General features: G+C 36.7%; 1 protein-coding gene and 1 non-coding gene across 5 annotated transcripts in view; both read right to left on the reverse strand.

The window, feature by feature from the left end:
- PHF6 (PHD finger protein 6) overlaps positions 1-27,568 on the reverse strand; it is a 52,560-nt gene extending 24,992 nt beyond the window's left edge. For 3 of the 4 annotated variants that reach the window (XM_089904072.1, XM_022554249.2, XM_022554248.3), the window contains exons 1-5: positions 27,405-27,568; positions 23,296-23,479; positions 22,958-23,059; positions 9,333-9,466; positions 9,023-9,066 (exon numbers count right to left, since the gene is read on the reverse strand). In XM_089904072.1, coding sequence (XP_089760198.1) covers positions 9,023-9,066; positions 9,333-9,466; positions 22,958-23,059; positions 23,296-23,433 — 418 coding nt within the window. In that variant the 5' untranslated portion in view covers positions 23,434-23,479; positions 27,405-27,568. The remainder of the gene's footprint in view (positions 1-9,022; positions 9,067-9,332; positions 9,467-22,957; positions 23,060-23,295; positions 23,480-27,404) is intronic. The other variant, XM_022554251.2, reaches the window with a different exon arrangement.
- Positions 8,785-8,891, reverse strand: LOC115803328 (U6 spliceosomal RNA). The gene has a single exon (XR_004024022.1). It is a non-coding gene; the product is annotated as a U6 spliceosomal RNA (small nuclear RNA).
- Positions 27,569-27,910: the final 342 nt, after the last annotated feature.

Consider the following 27,910-nt stretch of genomic DNA (forward strand, 5'->3'; position numbering starts at 1 on the left):
AATCCTTGCATCCCTGGGATAAATCCCACTTGATCACGGTGTATGAACCTTTTAATGTGTTGTTGGATTCTGTTGGCTAGTATTTTGTTGAGGATTTTTGCATCTATATTCATCAGTGATATTGGTCTGTAATTTTCTTCTTTTGTAGTATCTGTCTGGTTTTCGTATCAGGGTGATGGTGGCCTCATAGAATGAGTTTGGGAGTGTTCCTTCTTCTGCAATTTTTTGGAAGAGTTTGAGAAGGATGGGTGTTATCTCTTCTCTAAATGTTTGAGAGAATTCACCTGTGAAGCCATCTGGTCTGGGACTTTTGTTGGAAGGTTTTTAATCACAGTTTCAATTTCATTACTTTTGATTGGTCTGTTCGTATTTCTATTTCTTCCTGGTTCAGTCTTGGAAGGTTATACCTTTCTAAGAATTTGTCCATTTCTTCCAGTTTGTCCATTTTATTGGCATAGAGTTGCTTGTAGTAGTCTCTTAGGATGCTTTGTATTTCTGCAGTGTCTGTTGTAACTTCTCCTTTTTCATTTCTAATTTTATTGATTTGAGTCCTCTCCCTCTTCTTCTTGATGAGTCTGGCTAATGGTTTATCAGTATTATTTATCTTCTCAAAGAACTTACTTTTATTTATTTATTTATTTATGGTACGTGGGCCTCTCACTGTTGTGGCCTCTCCCGCTGTGGAGCACAGGCTCCAGACACGCAGGCTCAGCGGCCACGGCTCACGGGCCTAGCTGCTCTGCAACATGTGGGATCTTCCCAGACCGGGGCACGAACCCGTGTCCCCTGCATTGGCAGGCGGACTCTCAACCACTGCGCCACCAGGGAAGCCCTCAAAGAACCAGCTTTTAGTTTTACTAATCTTTGCTATTGTTTTCTTTGTTTCTATTTCATTTATCTCTGCTCTGATTTTTATGGTTTCTTTTCTTCTACTAACTTTGTGTTTTGTTTGTTCTTCTTTCTCTAGTTCCTTTAGGTGTAAGGTTAGATTGTTTGAGATTTTTCTTGTTTCTTGAGGTAGGCTTGTATAGCTATAAACTTCCCGCTTAGAACTGCTTTTGCTGCATCCCATAGGTTTTGGATCGTCGTGTTTTCACTGTCATTTGTCTCCAGGTATTTTCTGATTTCCTCTTTGATTTCTTCAGTGATCTCTTGGTTATTTAGTAACGTATTGTTTGGCCTCCATGTGTTTGTGTTTTTTACGTTTTTTTCCCTGTAATTCATTTCTAATCTCGTAGCGCTGTGGTCAGAAGAGATGCTTGGTATGATTTCAATTTTCTTAAATTTACTGAGGCTTGATTTGTGACCCAAGATGTGATCTATCCTGGAGGATGTTCCATGCGCACTTGAGAAAAAAGTGTAATCTGCTGTTTTTGGATGGAATGTCCTGTAAATATCAATTAAATCTATCTGGTCTATTGTGTCATTTAAAGCTTGTGTTTCCTTATTAATTTTCTGTTTGGATGATCTGTCCATTTGTGTAAGTGAGGTATTAGAGTCCCCCACTATTATTGTGCTACTGTCGTTTTCCTCTTTTATAGCTGTTAGCAGTTGCCTTATGTATTGAGGTGCTCCTATGTTGGGTGCATATATATTTATAATTGTTATATCTTCTTCTTGGATTGATCCCTTGATAATTATGTAGTGTCCTTCCTTGTCTCTTGTAACATTCTTTAAAATCTATTTTATCTGATATGAGTATTGCTACTCTAGCTTTCTTTTGATTTCCACTTGCATGGAATATCTTTTTCCATCCCCTCACTTTCAGTCTGTATGTGTCCCTAGATCTGAAGTGGGTCTCTTGTAGACAGCATATAGATGGGTCTTGTTTTTGTATCCATTCAGCGAGCCTGTGTCTTTTGGTTGGAGCATTTAATCCATTCACGTTTGAGGTAATTATCGATATGTATGTTCCTATGACCATTTTCTTAATTGTTTTGGGTCTGTTTTTGTAGGTCCTTTTCTTCTCTTGTGTTTCTCACTTAGAGAAGTTCCTTTAGCATTTGTTGTAGAGCTGGTTGGGTGGTGCTGAATTCTCTTAGCTTTTGCTTGTCTGTAAAGCTTTTGATTTCTCCATCGAATCTGAATGAGGTCCTTGCTGGGTAGAGTAACCTTGGTTGTAGGTTCTTCCCTTCCATCACTTTAAGTATATCATGCCACTCCCTTCTGGCTTGTAGAGTTTCTGCTGAGAAATCAGCTGTTAACCTTATGGGAGTCCCCTTGTATGTTATCTGTCGTTTTTCCCTTGTTGCTTTCAATAATTTTTCTTCGTCTTTAATTTTTGCCAATTTGATTACTATGTGTCTCAGTGTGTTTCTCCTTGGGTTTATCCTGTATGGGACTCTGCGCTTCCTGGACTTGGGTGGCTATTTCCTTTCCCATGTTAGGGAAGTTTTCTACTATAATCTCTTCAAATATTTTCTTGGGTCCTTTCTCTCTCTCTTCTCCTTCTGGGACCCCTATAATGCAAGTGTTGTTGCACTTAATGTTGTCCCAGAGGTCTCTTAGGCTGTTTTCATTTCTTTTCATTCTTTTTTCTTTATTCTGTTCCACAGCAGTGAATTCCACCATTCTGTCTTCCAGGTCGCTTATCTGTTCTTCTGCCTCAGTTATTCTGCTACTGACTCCTTCTAGTGTAGTTTTCATTTCAGTTATTGTATTGTTCATCTCTGTTTGTTTGTTCTTTAATTTTTCTAGGTCTTTGTTAAACATTTCTTGAATCTTCTCGATCTTTGCCTCCATTCTTTTTCCGAGGTCCTGGATCATCTTCACTATCATTATTCTGAATTCTTTTTCTAGAAGGTTGCCTATCTCCACTCCATTTAGTTGTTTTTCTGGGGTCTTATCTTGTTCCTTCATCTGGTACATAGCCCTCTGACTTTTCATCTTGTCTATCTTTCTGTGAATTGGGGTTTTTTTTCAAACATACTTTTGCGTATGTTTCAAACTTCCTATAATGAAAGTTTATAAAGTGTGCTAAAACAAAGATGAGTGTAAATAATGCCTAGCACAGCACTTTGCACATGGGTAGTCAACAAATCTGGTGAATCAAAGAAAGAAAATGGAGTCAATTCTAGCAAAGAGCACAGTATGAATGCACTACTAAAATTTTCCGAGTTAAATCACACAGTTTAAATTCTATTATCCTCCAAGGAAGAGCACATGAAAAGATGAGTGGTAAGAGAGGTAGGTAGAGTTTTCAAGGAATAATGGTTACAACCATAATGATACAGAATGTAGTATTTACTGAGCAACTTACTATGTGCCAGGCACATTGCTAAGAGCTTCACATGCATCATTTCATTTAATTCTTACAATAATCCTACAAGGTGGGTTTTTTTTAATCCCCATTTTACAGATGCAGTATTAAGGTTCTAAGAGATACTAAATAACTTGCCCAAGATCACGTGACTAGTAAGTGGCAGAGCTAAGATTCAAATATACATCTGAATTCAAAGCCCATATTCAACCAGTGTACAAAACTGCCTTTCCAGTACCTAATAAATCTATTCAATGCACCTAAATTAAAAAGGTTTTTAAACACTTTGATACCATATTAAAATCTCCCTAAACTTCCACTTAATAAAAGTAATGAAGATTGGAAACTGCAGCATAATCTAGAGAAAAAGAACAAGGGAAAGAAAATATTAAGGGAGTATTAAACCAGGCAAAGGCTTGAATATATACTTCAACATACTTCCAATATAACTATTTCCTGAAACATAAACTGAGTTATATGATTTGACAAACACCTCTAATAAAGCTCCCAAATTGTCCATTAGGGGCTCCACCAAGTCCCTGATTTGTTTACACTGTCTCAGAACACCTGGGATTTTATGGTCACTGTAATTGTGGCACTTATCACTAATTTCAGACTTATAAAAATCTGTAAAAAAAAATTCCTATATACCCTTCACCCAAATGTTAATATCTTACCATATATACTTTATCATTCATTCTCTCTATCCATATACCTTTTTCTGAAAGGTTAAAGAGTAAGATGCAAACATGATGCCCCTTTATCTCTAAGTACTTCCATGTATCACCCCTGTATTTTAATCAGTTAGTCACATATGTGCTGCTAAATTCTGTAACTCCCCCCAGAGTGAAACCCTGTTTTATTAATTCATCTTTCTCTACTGACACCCGGCACAAGAGAAGCTACAGGACAAGAAGTATCACCCCAAAACAAGTGACACGTTAAATACCGTTCTTAGTTTCAAGCCAAAGAAAATGAATAAGTTACAAACATTTCTTGAGTACCCATCCCATGCAAAACATTCTATATTGGGTAATTTAAGAAGTATAATAAACCACAAGTTTGGCTCCTTACAATTAAGAATTTAAACTGAGCTGAGGTTATGTTTGTGATGATGACTTACATTCTACACATTCTTGCTGTGAATATCTAACAACCAGCATCTACTCTAGATACTGTTTTCTATCTCTTCACAGATTACTTTGCTCCATATAAATTATTTAATGCAAAGACCTTAATACCCTTAATGAAAATGATTTTAAAAGAACCACCATTCATTTGTAATCACAGTTCCTTATAAGTAGTCATATGTTTAGTGATGACAAATTATCATATTAAAGTACTTCTACAAAATACAGACTGGCATCTGTTACAAGCTAAAGCTATTTGCTATTGCCAACATTTGACATTTTTGAAATATTGCTTTAAAAAAAGGTAAAAGGGCTTCTCTGGTGGCACAGTAGTTAAGAATCCACCTGCCAATGCAGGGGACATGGGTTCGAGCCCTGGTCCGGGAAGATCCCACATGCTGCAGAGCAACTAAGCCCGTGAGCCACAACTACTGAGCCTGTGCGCCACAACTACTGAAGCCCGTGCACCTAGAGCCCGTGCTCTGCAACAAGAGAAGCCACAGCCATGAGAAGCCGGCACACCACAATGAAGAGTAGCCCCCGCTCACCTCAACTAGAGAAAGCCCGCGCGCAGCAATGAAGACCCAATGCAGCCAAAAATAAATAAATAAAATAAATTAAGTTATTAAAAAAAAGGTAAAGGATATACCTATTATCTAAACACAGGCCAACGGGGGGGGGGAACATAAGATGTAGGATTTAATTCTGGCTATTCCTGTCCATTTCTAACATATAGGAGGGCACTACACCATTTTAAGCACTCAATCACCACATGTGGCTAGTGGCTACCATATTGGACAGGGCAAATATAGAACATTTCCATCGTCACAGAAAATTCTGCTAGGCAGCATTGTTGAGCCATTAATTCTCCATTCCCTTGTAAAAAGCCCTGCACCTTTGAGGTCCATGTCATTCAACTAAACCACTGCTTCCCAAATTAATATGCATACAAACCACCTGGGATCTTGTTTAAATTCCTATTAAGTAGGTCGGGGTGGGGCTTCAGATCAGGCATTTCTAACAGCTCCCAGATGACGTCCATTCTGCTGGTCCACAGACTATGCTACCTTCTTCCTCTCCTTCTTGCTAATAATTGCCAACTCCCAATCATTCCACTCACACATCACTTTCTTTAGCACACAGCTCACAGCCCTCTTCTCCATCCTGACCCCTGCCCATCATGCTGGGTGATTTCACTATCCACATGGACAATCCAAGCAACACCCAGCCATTCAGTTCCTTAGACTTCACTGATGTCCTCCATCAACCACCTAATCCCTATAATCATACCCAGATACCTCATAATCACCTAAAAGGATTCTACCTCTGAAATCACTATATCATACTTTGGGACCACAGATGATTGCTTTCCCAAGTACTTTCATTCTCATTGTTCTTCAATCTTACCAGGACCTCCAGTCTATTAATTCCTTTCAGTTTCTTTACGCTCGCAAATATTCTAAACTCCCTTATCCCTTTACTCTTATGTTGAACCCACTTGGAAAAATTCCGATTCTGAATGAACCAACTAGATACGTTCTCTATTCTACACCCAGGATCCTGTACTGCTGTAGGAAATGTCACACAAACTGACTGATGGCATCACTTTATAAATTCATGGTTACCAACCTCAACTGGTCCAATTCAGTCCAGAAACTTTACATTTCTCTAGGCAAACTTCCTCCCCTGGTCTTCACAACTATTCTTTCAAAACAACTTCTCTCTCCTTCAACTTCCAACCCTCACCCCTCCCCCTACATTCTCCCTCACAGAGAAAACAGACCTGATAGGAACCACTTATCCTCTTCCTTCTCTCCTATTACAGTGGAAAGGACCTCCTTATCACAGGGCAATTGTTCCACTTGTGCACTGAATCCTCCTTCTTGTACCTTCAATCTCTTCTCGTTCATTGGATCCTTTCTTGTAAGCATTAACAACTAATCCCCCCCCACCAAAAAAAAGGCCAACGAAGTGAAAGAAACCAATCTGAAAAGGCTACATACTGTATGATTCCAACTATATGACATTCTGGAAAAGGCAAAAGTATGGAGATGGTAAAGAGATTCTCAAATTTAATATTTCAAAGCACAGTTCATGTTATATCAAGCTAACATGACAGACTGAATTACATAGTATTTATCGTTTTAAGTATTAGCAAAGTAGGTACTGAGCCACAAATGGCAAAAACGATCAAGAAATCGCCAAAGGTATCAATTCCTCTTTGCTGTATAGATTAGTGCCATACAATTCTCAAAGACAGTCCCTGAAATACAATCCTATAAACCCCCAACATAAATTACAATCATAAAGTAGAATATATGTTTCCCATTAGAATAATGAAATAATTGGAAGCTCTGTTTCTGACAAAGCATTCAATATCTAATAAATTCAAGCTAGATGAATGTGATAAAAGTCAAAATTCAATAAACAGAAACTCTGTCATACTTTTAAACTGTAATATTATCCTTTCAAGTTCTACAAGATGAGTATAAACATACTACATGTGTCAATAATACAAGGAACCCAAATGTGCTGCCAAACTATACACTGAACCCAAAATTCAAATCAATCGTATCACAAATTTGAATTGTAGTATTCCTGCCAGCTATATTGAAAGAAAAGTCCTCTTGGGACTTCCCTGGCAGGCCAGTGGTTAAGATTTCACCTTCCAATGCAGGGAATGCAGGTTTGATCCCTGGTCGGGGAACTAAGATCCCACATTCCTCAGGGCCAAAAAACCAAAAGAGAAAACAGAAGCAATATTGTAAAAAATTCAATAAAGACTTTAAAAATGGTCCACATGAAAAAATCTTAAAAAAAATGGAAAGCCCTCCTGAAAAGCATGAATTTAGATCTTCCTCATTAAAAAGTTTCTCAAAGCAAAAAGGTGGTCAAAATTATTTTTATGTAGTCTGCACTGACATATCTCTACCACTAGATGGTACTATCAGCCTCAGAAACTGAGGGAATAAAAGGGGAGATGACTATATTAATCATCGTTGCCACCCTCAAATATCCTGCCCCAGTATGCTGACACACTTGTATTCGTCAGATTATTAAGTCTCAATCCTTGCCTTTTCATATATGCTCACTACAATTGTGAAGAGAATCAAATAAATCCGCTGTTAAAACCTGAAGCAATGAAAGGTGGGAAAGCTTACTGTTAACCTTTCACGAAAGGTTTTTCAATTCAATTACAGAATTAAGTGAGGAAAAAACTGAAGGAAAACACTATAAAGTTTATCAGTTGTACTTTATCACCTCAAAAACATTCTGTTCTTATTATTTGTCCAATATGTTTACCTTAATGACAAGTTTTTGCTAAACACTGAATTTTTAACCAGCACTTCTAAAGTATTTAGACTAATCTGGTCCTGAAGGGGAAACAATACTATTTTGTATTATAAAACCAAGATCTAAGAGATCAAAAAAGGGCCACAAATTTTAATATGCTAACACTGATAACTAGGTAAGTCTTTATAAAAGCAACAACTTCCTAAAACAACAGGCTCAAACCATTCTTAATTCTAAGCAACACGTTCTCAGAAGCTAACAAAAACTTTAAAGATCTCTAATCTAAATGTAAGGATAGAACAATCTCAGATTAAATCTAAGCCTTTTTATATTGCTAGTAAAAGTATCAAAACCATCTGTTTGAAAAGGTTTGAAACAAGTCAGAATTCAATTTGAGAACTTTCCCATACCTTTTAAAGACCAACTACAGCTTGGCTAACTATACATGAACATGACTATCCTGGTTTTGTATAAATTTAAGTGGAAATAAACTATAAAACAATTTTAAAACTTTGTATTTTAAAAGTGATTACCTCTTATGAACATGTCTGTATTAAGAAAAAGAAGTACTACAATGTGAATAAAAATTTAACAGAAAGCCTGTTTATCACAAAATGCACTAGTATCCCCAGTTCACGTTTTCTTTATCTGACAGTAGCAAGGTTTCTAATTATTACCTTTACAATCTACTAACATACTTACCTGAACACAGAAATCTGTAACCACTAGCATCATTTCCCCCTAAAGATAAATACATTCTCAACATACTCTTCATAAGAACTTTGAGGTAAAAGTTTTCTTAAAAATTCAGATCTTTTTCACTATGTACATTAATTTATCTGAATGCTTCTCTCTCTATTTTCCCCCTCATAATGGTTCATTCATAACTTGAATAATTTTTATAGGGCTTAAACTTAAAAGCGAACAGAACGTGTTCTCTATACTTAAATATCTTAGTTATAAATCTTAATAATAGGAATAAAAAGGGAATTAATTTACAGATATAATAAAACTGCTCTCGAAAGGCTTTGAATCTCTGTAGGAACTGGGTTAAGCATTCTATTTTTTTTAATTGAAGTATAGATGATTTACAATGTTGTGAAAAATATGGAACGCTTCACGAATTTGCGTGTCATCCTTGCACAGGGGCCATGCTAATCTTCTCTGTATCGTTCCAATATTAGTATATGTGCTACCGAAGAAAGCACCCGAATGCTTTTAATTCTTCAAAATGTATTCAATATTGAGATATGTCTTGTGGTAAAAGTCAATATAGTATAATTCACTCATATTTTACTCAAATTTCCTCTTGAAATTGAAAAGTGGCTGAATAACGTACCTTCAGAGTTATGTGCAGTTTTCTTGTGTTTTCGGCAATAAACCCTACAAAAAATGAAGAAATTAAAAGTAAACAAACCAAATTCATTTTTCAAATTAAGAATGAGCAGTACACTTCACCCCATTCACAAGCTGGGTTCCAAAAACCTTATCATTAAACTTTCTATGCCATTTCTCTAAGCATTAAATTCCCTACCAAGAACACCCTTTACGATGATGATGAAATGCTTTGAAATGGGAACAAATTTTTACAAAGGCCTAAAGAAAGTATGACTGTTTTAAAAAAACTAAAAGAGAAATTAAATAATTACATGTAAATTCCTTGTGAAGGTTTCTCTCGTATCTGAGCTTTATCATGCAATGCACAGTGGTAGTGGTATGTCCTGTGACATGTTTTCACATCACAACCAATTGTAGCTCCAGGACAATGGCACAAAGAACACATCTACAGGAAAACAATAAAATAATATTATTAGTGTGTGATTTTGCTATGGCTATGAAATCAGGTTAGAGGCATATCAAATCTCTGTCAAGGAAAACAAATTGGTTATTGAAAAGTTCTGTAACTAATAATGCTACTTTTCTTGTTTTCTCACCTAGAAATAATTCAAATCAAATTCTACTGGGAGTATTTTTTCCCATGTTAAACTATGACAAAATTAATGGAATATTATTAATATCTATTGGTTCATTGTGGTTAAGAGAAAATCTGAAATGTTGCCAATCAGGAATGTAAGCTGTAGACCTTTTCACAATCCAGATCTTCCTGGAAATGAGTAACTGGAGAAAATAGCTCATTCCAGAAAAAATTCTTTCACATTTCCACTTATCAATGAGAATTTTTAGAAAAAAACTCACATACTATTTGGGAACCTGGTAAAATCAATTTCAAGTGAGGGAAGGAGAGAAGATAAAAGAATTAGGTAGATTTTCAAATACCTCGAGCCCTAAAAATATTCTGTGATGTCAAATTGATTGTGAAAACATGCTCATCTATTTTAATTTAATCTGTTACTTACCTCTCACATTATGAATTCAAGGAAGTAGATAAAACAGATTCTTTCAAGATATTTTAATATACCTTACCTTCTGACTTTATTGGATAATTCATACTGTTTAACTAGCTCATGTCTAAATTTAGAAACAAATTCTTTAAGAAAAGTACATAAAAATGACTGTTAGTGGTTTTGATTAACATATCATAGCATACTGTACTGAGTGGACTTTTAATCAGGCTGTCTCCTAAGCTATAAATGCCATGCAAAAATAAATTCACAGTAAGGTAAATCTTAAAATCTGTTCATTTGTTTCTTTGTTGCTAGATGCCTCATTTGGAACTGTTCTCGTTCCTCTTGATTAATTTTAACATAAAGAACATCCTAATTTTTGCATTACTTGGCTCCTAAGCAATTTTAGTGTACCAAGAGGCTAATGTAAATTCTAATAAATTGCCTTACATTTCTCTAAGCAAGTCAAACACTCAACCTCTCATTCAAGCTATCATTTAAAAAAGACTCCTATGTAAGTCAGAAACAAACATTCTCAATACAGGTACTTCCCAGAAAACATGATGGCCAGTGCCCATTATTAATGCGAAAGAAATACACCACTTCCTTAAATAAATATAGAAACTTCAAAGCAATACTGTAAAAAGAAACACTGTGCCAAATTATCAAGCAGGGAAAGCTGTTAAATGCTTTTGGGTGGCTTATAAATTCTTGAGGAGGTGGAGCATTTGTACTACAACTTATTTATGAGGTTCTATTATTTTAGTAAATTATACTTCTAATCAAAAAAATCATAGACTTACAGAAATTGTGGAAAACACGAAAGAGCACAACGAAAATTAAAAGATCACTCATACTCACCAAGTGTAGACACCATTACAGTGTTGCTATGCTTACGTGAAAGTATTTTTCTATGTAATTTTGTACGTACTGTCACTTGGTTTTTAATTTAATAAATTTAACATTACCATTACTTCATTAAGAACTGTACTGCAAGTAGCTCATTTTGAAATTACATCGAAAATGTGTTTGCATGGGTACATTCTGAAAAAAATTATTGAGTTCAATGAGCAAGCAAAAATAAAAGGAGAGGTACTGTTAAAAATCCTGTAGAGGCTCGGCACTGGCAAACACAGTGAGATGGGCACTCTCAGATACTGCTGGAAATTGGTATACTCTCTGGACAGCAACTTGCCTTATTTATCTTAGAACTTATTAAAAGTTTATACTCTCTGATCCAGTAATTTTCCTTGAATTAATCTAGTCTACAAAATAAATCATACTTAAACGATTTATATGCAATCATGTTCACTGCAGAGTTGGAATAGCCCAAAATGTAAAACCACCTGTGGAAAACAACCACTGAAAAATGTTTCAATAAATTACAGTACAACCATATGTAGGAATGTTCTTTACTCTTTTCAAAAACATTTTAATGGCATGGGAAAAGGTTTATGTATAACATTAAGTGAAAAAATAAAGCAGGATACAGAGTTAGGTATGCTAATTATGTTTACAACATATACTCTGAAAATAGGTGGAAGTAAACATAGCAAAATGCTGAGTGACTATCTGTGTGTGATTGGTTTTCTTCTTCATCATTTCATATATTTTCTGATTTTTCTACAAAGGGGAAATTACAAAAAATTATTTAAAAACCATTGGAAATACTCTAGCAAATGATTTCAATACCCATCTCTCAGTTTACTGAGAATAAGAAGGAAACCAAATGCCCAAAATATATCAAAATGTGTTTTGGCTGGTTATAAATTCAAATCTGCCCAAAGTATAACCAGTTAACTACAGCAACTCAGAACAAATAAAAATTTTTTAAGTGAGAAAAAGCTTATTCTCACTTTTATTTTGTCAGTTTATCTCAAGGAAGAAAAGAAAGAGGAAGATATCCCAATAAAAATGTTTTCAGAGAGTGGAAGATTCTTCTCAAGGCTAGGAGTAGGAATTTTTCTTAATTAGAATTCACAGGATCTATTTTATGCAGCATTCATACACAAGCAGGTATTTCTGCTTGTATATGAAATTCTGGCAAAGTACTAAGAAAATACCAAAAAAGTGTCCATAATAAAACTAAATATAAAATGTATATCTGCTTGTGTACCTATGAATACAGAATGGGAACACTACTGTGTTCAAGACATCACTACCATATTGCAACACCTGAAATAATTCTTTTTACTTGAATGCCTATGGGACTTAAGATAGAGTATTCATTTTGGCTCTTACCATTTTACTTCCTTGTATGACTAATTTATCTTTATAAATGTATAGACTTTATCCATCAAGTGCTTCTAGAACGAGTTTTTTGGAAGACAAACACTGTGACTTACCATGTAGTACTCAATTATAGAGAATGAGAAGGAAACCAAATGCCCAAAATATATCAAAACGTGTTTTGGCTGGTTATAAATTCAAATCTGCCCAAAGTATAACCAGTTAACTACAGAAACTCAGGTTACTCTGTTATTGAAGATTTTAATATCATATGGCATATTTTTTTCTCATTCACGTTTCTAATACCTGCAGACTTGACATAATTATCTTAAAATACATCTAAAAATATTTTAAAAGTCTGATTTGGAAAGGTGAAAATGCGAACAATCCAATTGAAGGGACACAGAATGAGGAGAGAGAATCAAGAAGAGATAAAAAGAAAATTAAAGAAGTTGAGAAAATAGATAGGTGGCTAGTATAATTTTCTTTAAAAAAAAGTATTATGGAAAATAAAACAAAGAGGACTTCTATCGAAAAAAAAGTAGAATAATAGGAAAACGGGCCCCCCCCCGACACAGCAAGGCACCAGTTGGTTGGACCTGAGTGATGTTATCCTGTTTTCCTCTTTACACAAAACATTTATTTGCCCTCCAATCTGTCACAGGCCCTACTGGGCCCTCAGCAGAACGAGTGTCATGCTTGCACTGTAGCCAGGTTGCTCTCCATGTGGGCAAATCAAAGTTAATCTGACAGGAACACATTTCTCAAGGACAATGGCGGACTTCCTCCTCCCTGAAAAAAGGTCTGTCCCACATATCAAATATTCTGTTGAAGGCCAACTTCCTGTCTTCAATATAGGTATAAACGTCAATTCTCAGCTTATCCTGCCTATACCCTGATTTCAAGTTCTTTAAATAGAGGTGAAAATTTCTTTGTTGTTAATGATTTTTCTTTTACTTTTATTCCTCTATTCAGTTTGCTACCTAGTAGACCTAATAAATTTCAATAATCAATTACTTCTTCCAAAATGGGGAGATTAGAAAAAGAGACTCTTATAGATGTTTGCATATCATACTATCTTTTTAAAAAATGTTAATAAAAATTATATATATTTAGGATGTACACCATGTTTTAATATACATATACATAGTGAAATGATTACTAGAGTTGAGCTAATTAACATATCCATCTCTTCATATAATTGCCATTTTTTTAGCGCATGTGGTACAAGCACCAGAAATCCACTCTCAACAAATTTCCAGGATACCATAGGGTATTATTAACTACGGTCATCATGCTGTACAGGAGATCTCTAGACTTATTTATCCTACATAACTGCAACTTTGTACCTTTTGACAAACATCTCCCATTTCCCCCACCCCCTCCTGCTCCTGGTAACCAGGGTTCTACTGTCTGTGAAGCTTTACTATGTTAAGATTAAGTTGTGCCACACAAGCAGAGTCTCAAGGAGCTGATCCACAGACGAAAGAGGAACTAAGTCACGCATGAGAGGAGACAAACGGAACTGAAAGGACTATGACTTAGCTAAAGTCCCGCAGAAGACAGAGGCTGGGACATACCTGCTCCTCAGTCAACTGAAATAGGCCAGGACTGAAATTCACTTTGCAAAAGGAAGAAGTCTTAAGTAATAAAAGGAAAAATACTGCTTTCTTAGTTGCTATGGGGGAAGCTCAGGGAAAACTCAACTAAGACCACAGACAGAGACAAGGCAAAACAAATGAGATTGCCAACTTCTAGGACAGGCAGAAAGAGAAGGCTCTTGGGGAAAAGCTCTAAGTCTTAGCTTGCTCAGCTTAACTGCTGTATATCTACTATGCATGTCAGTAACTGACCACCAGTGTATAAATATAAATTCTCACAGCCAAGTACTTACTACTCTCAAGATACCTGCTGCAAGAAAACTGCTACAAATGTACAGAGAATGAAAGAGGTTTCAAAAAAAAAAGTCTGTAGGAAAAAAAACAAAAGCAAAACAAAGAAAAATCAGAGGGACTTCCCTGGTGGTCCAGTGGTTAAGACTTCACCTTCCAATGCAGGGGGTGCGGATTCCATCCCCGGTTGGGGAGCTAAGATCCCACATGCCTCGGGGCCAAAAACATAAAACAGAAGCAATATTGTAGCAAATTCAACAGACTTTAAAAATGGTCCAGGTCAAAAAATCTTTTTAAAAAAAGCACCTGGGAGTTGGGAATAGGGTACCTAGGATATTTTCACAGGAGAAACGAGACAAAAATAAAGTGAGAGTAGTTCACCTTACACTGGTGTTTGTTATTCTGTGTTATTTTTAATAACAGAAAACACTACCTCCGGTTAAAACTAGAATGGAGGACAGTGCGGTTGGGGCAAGTTTTCAGAGCTGCCTAAAAAATGCTCCTAACTCCAGGTTCATTACTTTATATAGAGTAATACCTCACATATCCAACACAGTCAGAAAACAGAGTAACCTCTGAATTATCTGGTTAGCAGATGCTGTCCACTTGATTTGTTAAAAACCCCTAAAAAAAAATTACCACTGTCCGGAAAGGTGGAACATGAACTCAACTGTTTCTGGTTTATCCTACAGCTACAATTAAAAAATATATATATACAGCATTTTGAAGAAGGTTTCAAAAAACACAAACTTAATAAAATATTCTTAATAAGGGTTATATAATAAAATAATTAGGTCTAAGTAGAAAGCTAGAAAGCAAAAATGAAATCTGAAAGCTGTCAAAGTCACTGAAAAGTGACTTGATAGATTAGGACCTTAAATTCCAAGTGCTTCTAAAAAACAGGGCTACTGAAAAGCACTTGTTTTTTACTAAAGTAATAGATAATTCTAAGCAGTTACTGAATAAATAATTTCAGAAGTCTTTTGGAAATCAGAGGGCAAGTAAGCCTGTCAAGCTCTTACTTAACCTAGTCTCCTGACCTAGCTCTCAATATCACATACTCCAACTCCATCCAACTTTATGAATCATCATTATGAGGAATATCAAATTATCTTATCGGAGCTTTTGAAGTTTGTTTTATTCATCTGAAAGATTCAGAGTTTTTCTGAGCTCAGACCTTTTTGTTTAAGCTCTTCTAAGACGTAGGTCTTTCAGGCTGAGGGTACTCTAAAGTGCCACGCTGCTTACTATACTTAATCTGTGAAGAACACCAACTACAATCCATGCTCAAATAAGTACCAAGACATCCCCCCAAAACCAGACATAGATTATTTTATACTACTGGCTTGGGTTCTCTTCCATTAGCACAAATAAGCGAGAAGTGATTATATAATGACATAAATTTACAGTAGTCTCAATTACAAAGAAGTATCAATATTCAATGAAGGCAAAGGAAAAAAATTTGTGAATTTTTTAAAAATCAATTTATTCAGTAATAGTCAAAGACCTGATTTTCTCCATCATTAGATCTGAAGTTTCTCTTTGGCCTCACATTCATTCTCCTTAATCACCTCCAAAGTAAAACAAAGTTCATTTTATATAAACGACAGGTAAAGTATCTGCGCACATTTAAATTAATCTGCATGCCATAATGAGCTTTCAAAAAATTCACATTTATACGAATACATTCATGATGCATGTACACTTAGTTACACAGATGACAACGAAGCCAGTGAACAAATCTTCAGGAAAAAATTTACCTGTTTTCCCCCCAAAATACTGTAAGGCAAGGATCCTGCAAGCTCAATTCGGCCCATCACCTGTTTTCATAAATAAAGTTTTACTGACACACAGACATGTTCACTTCTTTGTGTATAGTCTGTGACCGCAACTGAAACAATATGGCTAGCAAAGCCTTAAATATTTATTATCTGATCCTTTACACAAAGTGTCCCAACCCCTGTCCTAAGGCAATGGTCCGTAACGGAGAATGTTCATCAAAAATCACTTGGGAATCTTTTTCAGAAAATACCTATCTGCAACCCACCCACACCCCTTTCTGGTTTAATAGTTGGTTAAGTACCAGTGCTCTAAGGATTTGGTAGCACCATTAATTACCTGGCATCTTCTGCTTCTTTGTATGTAGTAAGCAGTAGTTGCGTTCTATACACTTTGGGTGCTCCATTTTACCCTTACGGAATGCCAAATAAGCCACACACACTCTACTTTAAATAGCACTGGCATTTAATATTCATTTAATACTTGTCAAAAGTACTTCCTCCTCCTTGAAACTCTTCCCCCTTTGAGTTCTACAGCATCATTTTCCCAGTGGAACACACTTCAAATGTCACTTTCTATGAAGTCTTTTGACTTCTCAGGTAAAATTAATTATGGTCCTCTCTCCCAGCTGCCCTGTGGCATTCTTTACATACTTCTAAGGCTAAAGTACATTTATTCATGATTGCATACAAAGTGTCTAGCATTGTGCTTGGTACAAAGTAGGCACCCAATTAAGTGTCTGATAAATGGACAGACAGATGATTTCTAGAATCTAGATGGAGGCCTTGACGAATACAATGCCTGAGGAAAACAACAAAAATTTAACACCCTACTGGTAGAGTGATGGTTGAAGAAACATGAAAACACCCTTGTTTGAGGCATACACAGCTCTCCACCATCCTGAACAAATAACCAACCTGATTTTTCCCTCTAGATTTCTCTCCTTCCTCTTCAAACTGCTAGAGCTGCAAACAACACTAAAACACTGATTAACCAAAACACAGGAATTTTATGCTTATACTATTACTTCCGTGGTCAATTTACACCTAGCCCATTATTTAAGCTTCACACTACCATCCAATTGAAGCCCTTCCCTCCTTCAAATTCAGCCAACAGTTAATGAGTGCCCACTTACTAGAGTATAACTGAGCACAAATGATACGCCAAGCATCATGCTAAGTGTTTTCCATGCATTTCCCCCACTTAATCCTATGCTGGGCAAAGAAAATACAGTCTGCTCTCCCAGAGTTCACAACACAGTGGAGAAGAATGGCTTGCACACGTGTAACAAATACAATGCATATTGTTAAACTCTATGACAGAGGTGAAGGTTGAGTTAGACTCAAAAACAGACAGAAGTTCTGAGAGGCAGCTAGGAGATGAATAACATCTGTACATGCACAGATATGGGGACAAGCAGAGGATACTTGGGAAACCGAGAGGAGAGGGGATGACATTAGGAATGGAAAAAGTGGGTTAAGGTACGACTTCTGAAGGGCAGATATTATTTTGTAGGCAGTAAGGAATCAGTAAAGGTTTGGAGTCAGGAAGTGAGTGATACTAGGTTATAAAAGTAGAGATCAAGTAAATACCAGCAGTATGTTGGAAGGATGGGAAGAGAAAGACTGGATACAGGGTCGCAGTAAGAAAGACAAGAGGGCTGAGACATCCCAGAAATAGAATCGATGTGACTGATGTGGAAGAAGGAAGAACTGAAGGTAAATGATTCAGAAAGAGAATCTGGTTTCAGGGTAGGGAGATGATAAATACTGGTTGAGCTTAAGATGCCTGCAGGACATCTATGTACAGCAGACAAATATGCTGCCATTATTATACTTCATCCTCCACAATGACTACTGTGTATCACCTGTCTCCTGAAAAATCCTGCTTTACCCCTCCTATCTAAGTTGAAATTCCTGTCTAATGTTTGAAGACCCTGTAATCATCCCACCTTTCTCAATTCTAATCCATTACTGCCAGTCTCAATGACCCATTCTGTTATAGTTAACCTATTTCATGGACTCATCCTTTTTTTTTTTTAAACTTACCATCTCTAGGAAGTAGTGTTAACCACCTAAATTGTCAAGACCCCTCCCGCACAGAATAAAAAGGTATATCTATAAATTGTCATGTAGGCAGATTCATGGCATGCCCAATATCTAGATCATGAACTCTCAAAATGAGACACCCTGTTTGGGGTGCCAAGCACTCTACTGGTACCGAGTAAATAAACTAAACACTATGTAAAATTTGTCTTTTTATTTTCAGAGGCTACAAAAAGTATCTTGAGGGCAATAGAGACTTGGCATATTCTTACACAGTATGTATGTAGGATTTTTGTCCCCAAAACAATGATATTAACAGAATATATTAATAGGAGTCTGATTATGTCCTAAATTCAGTACTATTTCCATCTTTATTAGAAAACTTCTAAGCTCTAATTATTACATTTTTTAAAATGTGATTTTTGGTTAGGTAGCTTAAAAGGCAGTCTAGTATAACCTAGAGAGTAAGAGTTCTGGCTTTGGAGATTAAGAGTTCTGGCTTTGGAGTTAACTGGCCCTGGATTCAAATTCCAGCTCTGCCACTTACTAGCTATATGACCATAGTCAGGTTACTTCTCTGAGCCTCAGTTTCCTAATCTGTGAAGTGAGAATGAATACCTTCCTATCTCACAATATGACTGTAAGGATTAAAAAGGTTCATGTATTTAAAGTACTTAGCCCAGCTCCTAGCACATATTAAGTGTTCAATAAATGTTAGCTATTTCTGCTACTGAAAAAAGCAGGAAAAATGTTCAAAGGATTTCTTAAGACATGTGAGTAAAATTAAGTTTGAAAAAGGGAAAGTTCAGGAATGACCTGAGGATAGTCATCAAGTTTATGAAGGACTTTTCATTTTTAATATAGAAAAAACCAAATATTTCCTTTAATGGAAAGAGGCAGACCTAGAATAAATGACTCTAACTTAAGTGAGATACTTGAGTTATACAGGAGGATGAATTTCGCAACTGTGAAGAGTGTTATATAATACTGGTCCTGTTTCAGGTTGCTTGGGTAGAATCACAATTTCTTGATATATTTAAAATAAGATAGACAAAAAAAATCTATGTTACATGGCTTTTAGGTAATCTTGCCTAAGGGGAAGGAAAGTGAACTAAATGGCCTCTCAACTCCTTCTGTTCCTAGAGTCTGTGATATATGTGACATAGGTACCAATTTTAACAGTAACTATCTGATGTGGATACTCTTTTTCTTTTCTTTTCTTTTCCTTTTTTTTTTTTTTTTTTTTTTTTGGTGGGATCTTAGTTCCCTCACCAGGGATCGAACCCTGGTCCCAGCAGTGAAAGTGCCGATTCCTAACCACTGGACTGCCAGGGAATTCCCCCGATGTAGATACTCTTAATGGTCTCACCACCTAGTTTCATCCAGCAAGAGTACGTTCTTCAAATATACTCAAGTGTCTCCTTAAACAAAATGAAAACAGCAACGATAACTCATAATCTTACTTGGAAATTTGCATTTCTTGGCTAGATGGCTGGAGAATAAGCGTAGATGGTACAGATGTGGTGTCTCCACATATGAATTCAAGAGGAACTAGAAACCATTCTGGAAAAAAAAAATCTGTCTTAATTGCAAAAACAGAGTCTCAAATTATAAAAACCTTAGTAGGCTGGCAAATTCCTCCTGGTCCATCTTGGTGCTTAAAGGTGATGTAAAAGAGATGAATATGTTCGTGCGGAATGGCTTTCCTCCCTGATCCTTGTGGCTGACATGAAAATCTTGGAAAATGGCCTATGGCAGCAAGAACACACTTGCCACCCATACATACTTCCTGCTCTACTGTGAATTCCCATCCTCTCAAGACTCTGACCCATCTGGCCGCCTATATACTTTCACCTCAAACCCCAGACTCTTCTCTTTATACTTTTCTTTGGGGCAAGTGAGAACCTCTGGAGCCAGCACGAGATACAGACTGGAACCTGTCTTAAAAGCACCCATGGACCAGCACTCCTGTTTTTCATTATTTTCAACGGGAATTCATGACCCACTTTTCACCTAAAATCTAGATGAACAGGAGCCAGGGCAGACTCACAGGATAAAATGCCTTAAAAAGTCAATTATGGAAACTGATTATCTAGTTTACACGTAGCTTACCTACTTACATGAAACTCTTCACTTTTTTTCTCCCTTTCTATTTGATTTATGGCCCTTTTATTGCTTAGACAAATCTACAAAGGGAAAAGTAAATAAGAAAACCAAAATCTGGAATTTTGGTTACTTGATAGTACTTCACGTAAAAATGATGTAATGGAAGGGACAAAACTAAAGGTTAAAAGGCGACTTAAAAATTATTTCAAAATTAAACATACAAATGCTACTCCAGTCCTAGCCCCTATGTAAATTATTTAAATTCTGACATTTTAAGAGAAGGAAAGGGAGCAAAATTATATACCTGGCTCAAAAGTTCTCTCCTTCTGCCACTATTCCTCAATGCTGGATGCCCACAGCCTCAAAATGGCTACAAAACACCTTTCCTAAGGGAATTCCCTGGTGGTCCACTAGCTAAAACTCCATGCTTTCACTGCCAAGGGCGCAGGTTCAATCCCTGGTCGGGGAACTAAGATCCCACGAGTCATGCGGCACAGCCAAAAAAGAAAAGAAAAAAGAAAAAACCCACACCTTTCCTAAGGTAACTCTTTATATCTCTTATGGCACTCTTTAGTTATGCAACATCACTGTTTAGTAAGCAGTGATACAGCGTTATCCGTTTACTGTTGGTGACTTGTCCTAAGTTATATAATGTGTCAATGGCAGTTATTTAAAAACAGGCCTCATGAATTCCCAGCCCAGCATCCTTTTCATTAGCCTACAACAATATTAGCAGGATCTTATTATTACTTACGAACAATAACTACAACAGGGGCTACCATTTATCAAGTCTTAACCATGTACCAGGTACCATGCTAAATCCTGTATCGTCTCTTTTTTGATTCTCACAATATCCCTGGAAGGCAAGTACTACCGTTATCTCCTTTTGGCAGGCGAAGAAAACATGATGTAGAGAAGTAAATCAACTTGCCCAGGGTCACCCAGCTAGTTAGTTACTAAAGCTTGTGGTCTTAACCTCCAATACTGTTCTACTCCCTAGATCAAGGAACAAGCTTAGTTATTTATAACTCACTACACTTGGGCAAAAAAATTAACTCCCTACACCATACCATTAAAAATTAATCAAAACCATTTATAATAGTGAAATCTGTACAAAGTTCTGATGCTTTCTGCACAAACAGGTACAAATAAATTAAATCTCCATTGAATTCAGCAATACTGCCAGATGTATGCTGCTGCTTCATATAAAACTAGGCACTGCATTTGTTAATAACAGTAACATCAGGGACCAAAACTGCTCCTGTTCTGACTAGAGAAGCCATGTCAAATAACAAAAATGCTAACAAGTCAGGATGTAGATGCATTTTCCAGGAATATTCATAATGCCAAGGAATAAATAATGGGGTGATAAGGGTTACAGTACAACTAGCTTCAAGTATATAGTATTCTTTCTTTGTACCCAAAGTTGTTTTTAAGGACTAGGAAATAAAAACATAACTGCTCTGGTTCTCAAAACTCAGCAAGCCACAGTAACATGAAGAAATCTAAAACCACCAAATTAAAAAAAAACACATTTTTTAAAAAATGCAGCATTCTATTGCTATCTACAGTTTTGAGGGTGGGGAATATAAACATTTTCACAGTTAAGGTCTCACTACAACAAAAACTGTCTGACCTCTGAATTCCCATTTGTGCCAATACTGATTCTAGGGTTTGAGACTATTTATCCTTAAAACAAATCTCAAATGTTATCTTTGAACTTCTTCATATTGCTTTTCTTTTTCTTTTTTTAACTAATACTAGAAAACTGACTACTTTTCAAAATAGATTATTCCTGACATCAAAATGATAGCCCCCGGGCTTCCCTGGTGGCGCAGTGGTTGAGAGTCCGCCTGCTGATGCAGGCGACACAGGTTCATGCCCCGGTCCGGGAAGATCCCACATGCCGTGGAGCGGCTGGGCCCGTGAGCCATGGCCGCTGAGCCTGCGTGTCCGGAGCCTGTGCTCCGCAACGGGAGAGGCCACAACAGTGAGAGGCCCGCGTACCGCAAAAAAAAAAAAAAAAAAAAAAAGATAGCCCCCCCTTTCCCATTAGATTCTTTACGAAATATGAGATTACTTAGTGCCTAAGAACATAGATATATGTTCTGCCAAACCCATCTTTAAAATAATGAAACACTTGATAGTGTAGCTACTGAAGGTACATTTACAGATGTAATTTCAATAAAGAGTTCAGAGGAGAAAAATAACCAAATGAGAAGACACTGTCTCAATGTAAACCATAATGTATTAAATAGCAACAGAGACGACACTACCTCTCCAACAGAGCAATACAGTATCTTGCCAAACTGGTTACTTGGTAGTGAAGACAACTGTAGGAACATTACACTTAGCACAGCTTCAGAAAAACTGTAAGATTCACCAAAAGTTATCCAAAGTCAGAAATGCTGTGTTGTATAGCTGAACCATGGTAAAATACGTTGTGCAGCAACTACTAACATTTTCCTGTTGAAAGGGTTCTGTCATCTTCATTTGTAATGATCACAATTACTTTATTAAGGGGAAATGAAAACATTTCAGAATTTTAATTATCAAAATATACGTGAAGACTTTAACACATGAAATATTCAAATTAAGCAAACTGCTTGTTTTGTAAGTCAACATGGCCTCCAAGAAGATTTTAATTCTTTTTGAAAAGAAAAAAAATGGATAATATACAAATTGATTCACTCCTTTTTCACTGATTAACAAATAAGTTAAACCTAGCCTTGCAATTTGCTGATTTGGGGGAAAAAATAAGACTGCAATTAAAAAAATTACACTCAGTTAATAACACGATACACTCTAAAATAAGCAATTTCCTCCTTAATGAGCTTAAAGTAAGTTTTATTCTCAAGAGGCAGAAATACCAACTTACCAGCTTCGTGCCTCTTTTAATTTCCTTTTGGACATCTTCAATAGAAAATCCACCAAGACTTTCGTTATCAGAGTGTGATGATACCAAAGCAGATGAAAAGAGCTATAAATTACATTTAAAAAAAATTAAGGTTCATATATAAAGAAATTACAGTGAAACAGTGAATAAGATGCTAAATTTAAAAGGAAATATTCAAGTAAAAATGGCATAGCATTAGGGAGAAACCATTTCTTAGAAGTTTAACTGGTTTTGCTGTTTTGTTTTGTTTAGTAATCAGGAATATTCATTATTAAGATTCTCATGGTTTCAGGTCTCTTGGTTGCTGCGGGCATACTTACCATGCACTTATGGTGTGCTGCCACCTTCTGGTTTTCAGATATTAGTAACTGTCCACATTCCTTGTCTCTATTTGACTTACAAAAGCCACATTTGCGCTGTCTTGTAGGCCCTTTTTTCTGTTCAACTGAGCTTGACATGATTTTTAAATTGCCTTTAGAATGCCACTTTATGTCTCAAGAAATGCTACAGAGAATAAGAAGGGCAACAAAATGGTTAATTTTGTTTTAAAAATCAGTTTACACAATAATATAAATTGCTTAATATTTGACCTAGGTCTTAATATATGCATTTAAAGATAGCTATTTAGTATAGACAAATTAATATTCAAACCTCTGTAATTTTAAAAAATGTACAGCATATGCATAAAGATAAGTTAATGAAGTACTGAGAAAAATCAAACTGCTCTCAAATTAAGGGACATGTGAAATAATTAGAACTATTTCTGCATGGATAAATAAAACACGAACAGTGTATGATATTAAAATAGTCATCTTCTGACATAATTAATGAAAAACATTTTTCATGTATAGCTAGCTAGGTGCCCCTTCAAGGAGACAAAGAATTATACATCTAAGAGCAGAGCAAAAACTAATAAGAGAACTACACAATATCCAGGGTGAACAGAATTCTATAACTGCACAACTCCTTGAAGCTCACATATTGATAATCCAACAAATGAGAAATTTACATAACCATGACTTTGGAACACTTATTTTTAAAAGTTGAATTATTTTCAAGTTTAAAAAAATCATGTATACATCTTTATTAGTTTTTGCTATTGTATTCCTTTTGCAAGTAAGGAAAACATTCAGCTTTACACCAGTCTATTCAAAAACGTAGACTTTAGGAACCAATCATTTATAAAAACAACTGTATTATCTGACTCTGAGATTTACTCCAAAAATATGCTTATTAAAGTTACAAACTGACAGTCGTGTTCTAAATGTAGTAACTTTCATACCTTAATTAGTAATACTGTATAAAGAAAGGGAAATTTTTCTGAATGAGCCTTAAATTTAGTCAAATTATAACTATAGGTAGTATAGTCAAACAAAAAAAGGGAAGAAAAGCTCTAACATGGAAGGTTTCAGATTTAGATCATCAATCTCAACATGGATTCTTCAGAAGACTATAAACAAATGTAAAATCAGTTATTTGAATTGTGTAGGTTTCCCAAATCAACATAACTAAGCAGTTCAGGACCCAGGTTACCACAACACACATTACAGTCAATAAAATCTCAAATTTTTGTGTTAACATTTACTAAATTCTTTCCATTCCTCCATACATTTGAACATTTTCAAAATATGTTGAAAAAATGGACTAACACTACACTGTTTCTTTCTGAGAAGCACTTGCTCACCAACAAGAACAGGAGCAGTTGGAAGCCAGCAAGGTGGTAGCTGCAAACCATTCAGTGCTTTACAATGTAACAATGCAAATACTTAAAACTGAACACGAAGTCACAAAGAAACAGGTCTTCTCAGCAATTTACATCTAGGTTTTTCTCTTTAATGAAACTTCAAAGGCCCTGACAGTCTCTGCATTGATGGGTTTAACAAACTCTTAAGGCTATTTACAATTTTAAATACTTCACTCTTCCAAATGGCATCGGATACTTTACAACAGTACTGTATTCATAGCACTGGCTATAAACCGTGAAACTGATTGAAAACAGGCAGCAAATACTTTTAGGATTAAAGAAAAAAAAAAGAACATAACAGAGAAACAAAAGAAACAAAAGGGGAAGTGTGTTTGCATTTGCTCAGGCAAATATGTGTTCAGTTGCTTTATCAAGAATGTAGCTGCCAACATCTTTAGAATTAAATATGCAAAACATCAAAATTCATAAATAGCTCCAGAATTTGCTACTTGAGTTCTAAATTAGCTTTCTTTACTACTGTGCAATGAACAGTAAGCACTCTGAAAGCACTGTAATGTATTCAGCATTTCTCCTGGTCATCCTTGGCCAGCTGAAAGGATGGCACATTATGAATCCAATCTATACAGACGTCTTAATGTGTAATTTCTGTACAACCTTAGCATAAGCTATAAAAACAGCTTAAGACAAAGTAAATTCCTAGATTAGAACATCACTTTTTATTCTTAAAATTAATTCTGAAAATGGTGTCCCCAAAATTCTACCCATATTGAATCCTGCCTCTTTCCATTTATAAACAGATAAATTTCTCATCCTAATTTTGAGAACCTACTTTTCTAGGTATCAAAGACCCCAAAATCTAAAAGAGAAAAAAAGGTACACTTTACTTTGCATTCAAAAATACTCTAGTGTATTTTTCCTGTGATCAGTTTAAATATAATTTATAAAGTGAACAGAAACGCACATAAAAGTGCACCAAACCAATTAAAAACTTTCCCCAACGTGCAATGAGTAAATGGATTTTTCCACTAAAATTCAAATAATGCATCTGTGCATATCTTGCTAATTTTTTTTACAGCCTCCTTGTAAAACATGAAGTGGAGAACATCATGGAAACAATGACTCCTAGTAAAAATGTCTTTATCATAAAAATGCAGATTTTTATCTAATGCTGTCACATTTGTGGTCTCTACTTGAGGAGAATAAGGGCATTCCAAGGACCAATATTAAGGGGTTCATAATGATCCATACAGTATATGGCATTTTAATTTTAGTCTAAAAGGTTTTTCAGGGCATGCGGAGATCAAACTTTGATGCTTCCACCCAACAATGAAACCTTTTCCTTAAAAGAAACATAGCATTATGGATAATGTTATAAAGCAGAAATAAAGAGGCAAAGATAATAGCGTGAGAAACATAATTTAAATGTCCGAAAAAATATAAAAACCCGATTAGTTAGGCTGAAGCAATCAGTGCATTTCAGATTTTCCAAGATGCTTTAAAGCACCAAGGTGGAAATAACCTGAAACATCAAGGAGAGCATTCAAGAACCAACTCGAGAGCTCATTCAGTGTCTGATATCTGAAAGACCATTTTCACGGAAAAACAAAACAAAACAAAAACTGCAGTTCCGGAAGATCAAACAATTCCACACGCAAGGAAGTTGAAATATACAGATCAAAATATATAAACATGATCCAAGAAGCAGTATTTCTGTCAGGAAAGTTACACTGGAGAGAAATAAACGAATAAGAGATGAACCGGAAGGGCACCTGAATTTGGTTGCACGATATTATTACATGCTTCGCACTGCTTTTTGCGGTTATTCAAAAGGAAACTAAAGGAATTTTCCAGTTGTTTCAAACCCAAGGGTAGAGAATTTGAACTGTATGAATAAGACCTGATATTACGTAGTAAGCCGATAAAAAGAAAAGGTTTTTCGAAATTAAAGGATTTTTCAACTTCCACGCAGAATATCGAAACGAAGAAATTTCAAAAGAATGCCGTGTTGCTCGTCCATATAATAAAGGATGGTACACATAACGTACCGGAGCCTCTCCGTTATTTATTCCTCAATACACACTAGACTCCAAGATCTCCCTCTAATCAAGCGCTAGATAAACTCGCAAAACTATCTTCCAATAAAGCACTTTAGCAGGTTCCTTTCGGTCGTAAAGTCAGGGTCCCCTAATTGTCCTTTTCCAATCCTCCTGGATCCAGGAAAATATCACCCTACCACTTTCTTTAACCCTCCTCCCGCCAGGAGTTCGCCCTCTAATAGTCTTCGTTTCCTATCTCAGTTTCACCCCTAATTCCCCCCACCCCGGAGTTTTTCCTCATTCCGTATGGTTACCCTTCTTGCCATCCTAACAATTCTTCCTCTCACTCTTCCCAAACTGGGAGTCTCCCTCCTTCCCAAATATGTCCTAAGCGATGGCAAAGGCTAAAAATTCCCGGTATTTTGTCCTCCTTAAATGTTGCGCCCCCTCCCCCGAAGTCTAGGCTTAAACCTAACCTCTCCCTTGGCTCCTCCGAAGCACTTTTCTCAGCAGCCTCTCTGCCAAGCGCCTTCAATGAGCGGCGCTTCTGGGGTCCCTGACAATAAAGCGAGACCACCAAGAGTCCCCCTTAACAACGGGCAGGGGCGGCGGCCTGGCCACCGCCATCCTCCTTGTCTTCTCCCGCCGGGCAGAGAATGGGGGGCCCCAAGGTACCGTGGGGACTCACCGGCGGGGCCCAGAGGCGAACGGCAGGGGAGAAGCGCCAATGAGGGGAAAGAGAAAGAACTCGGTCTTGGTTCTCCGGCAGCGCCTGGGAGCAGGGTTCTGTCGCCGGAGGTTGTTTCCTTTCATTCGAGAACAGACGGGCTCGCGGAGCGCCCTTACGTCGCCCCCCTCGCACGCAACGACTCACATAGCGTTAATACGTCTCGAGCGCGCCGCGGGCCCTGATTGGCTGCAGCGAGGAGGCAGCTGAAGCCGTAGAGCCACAACGCATGTGCAGAAGCCACCCCCGGTACGGATCGGGGCGGCAGGCCCCGCCTCCTGCTCGCGCGCGTACCTTCTATTCTCCGGTCCGCCGCTCAGCCAAGTGTTTGGGGGCAGGATCCGAGGAGATAGAGAAAGAGATTCAAAGATATCGCTGTGGGTTGGGCGGAGAAGGGGCTGGGTTGGGACTAGAAACCGTTGGCCAGAGGCCCCGGGTAACCAGTTTTCAACAGTGATTCAAGTGGG

The sequence above is a fragment of the Delphinapterus leucas genome, chromosome X (assembly GCF_059928025.1).
Source record: "Delphinapterus leucas isolate spDelLeu-1000000601 "Yukka" chromosome X, BTC_Dleu_Yukka2, whole genome shotgun sequence".
Classification (NCBI taxonomy): domain Eukaryota; kingdom Metazoa; phylum Chordata; class Mammalia; order Artiodactyla; family Monodontidae; genus Delphinapterus; species Delphinapterus leucas.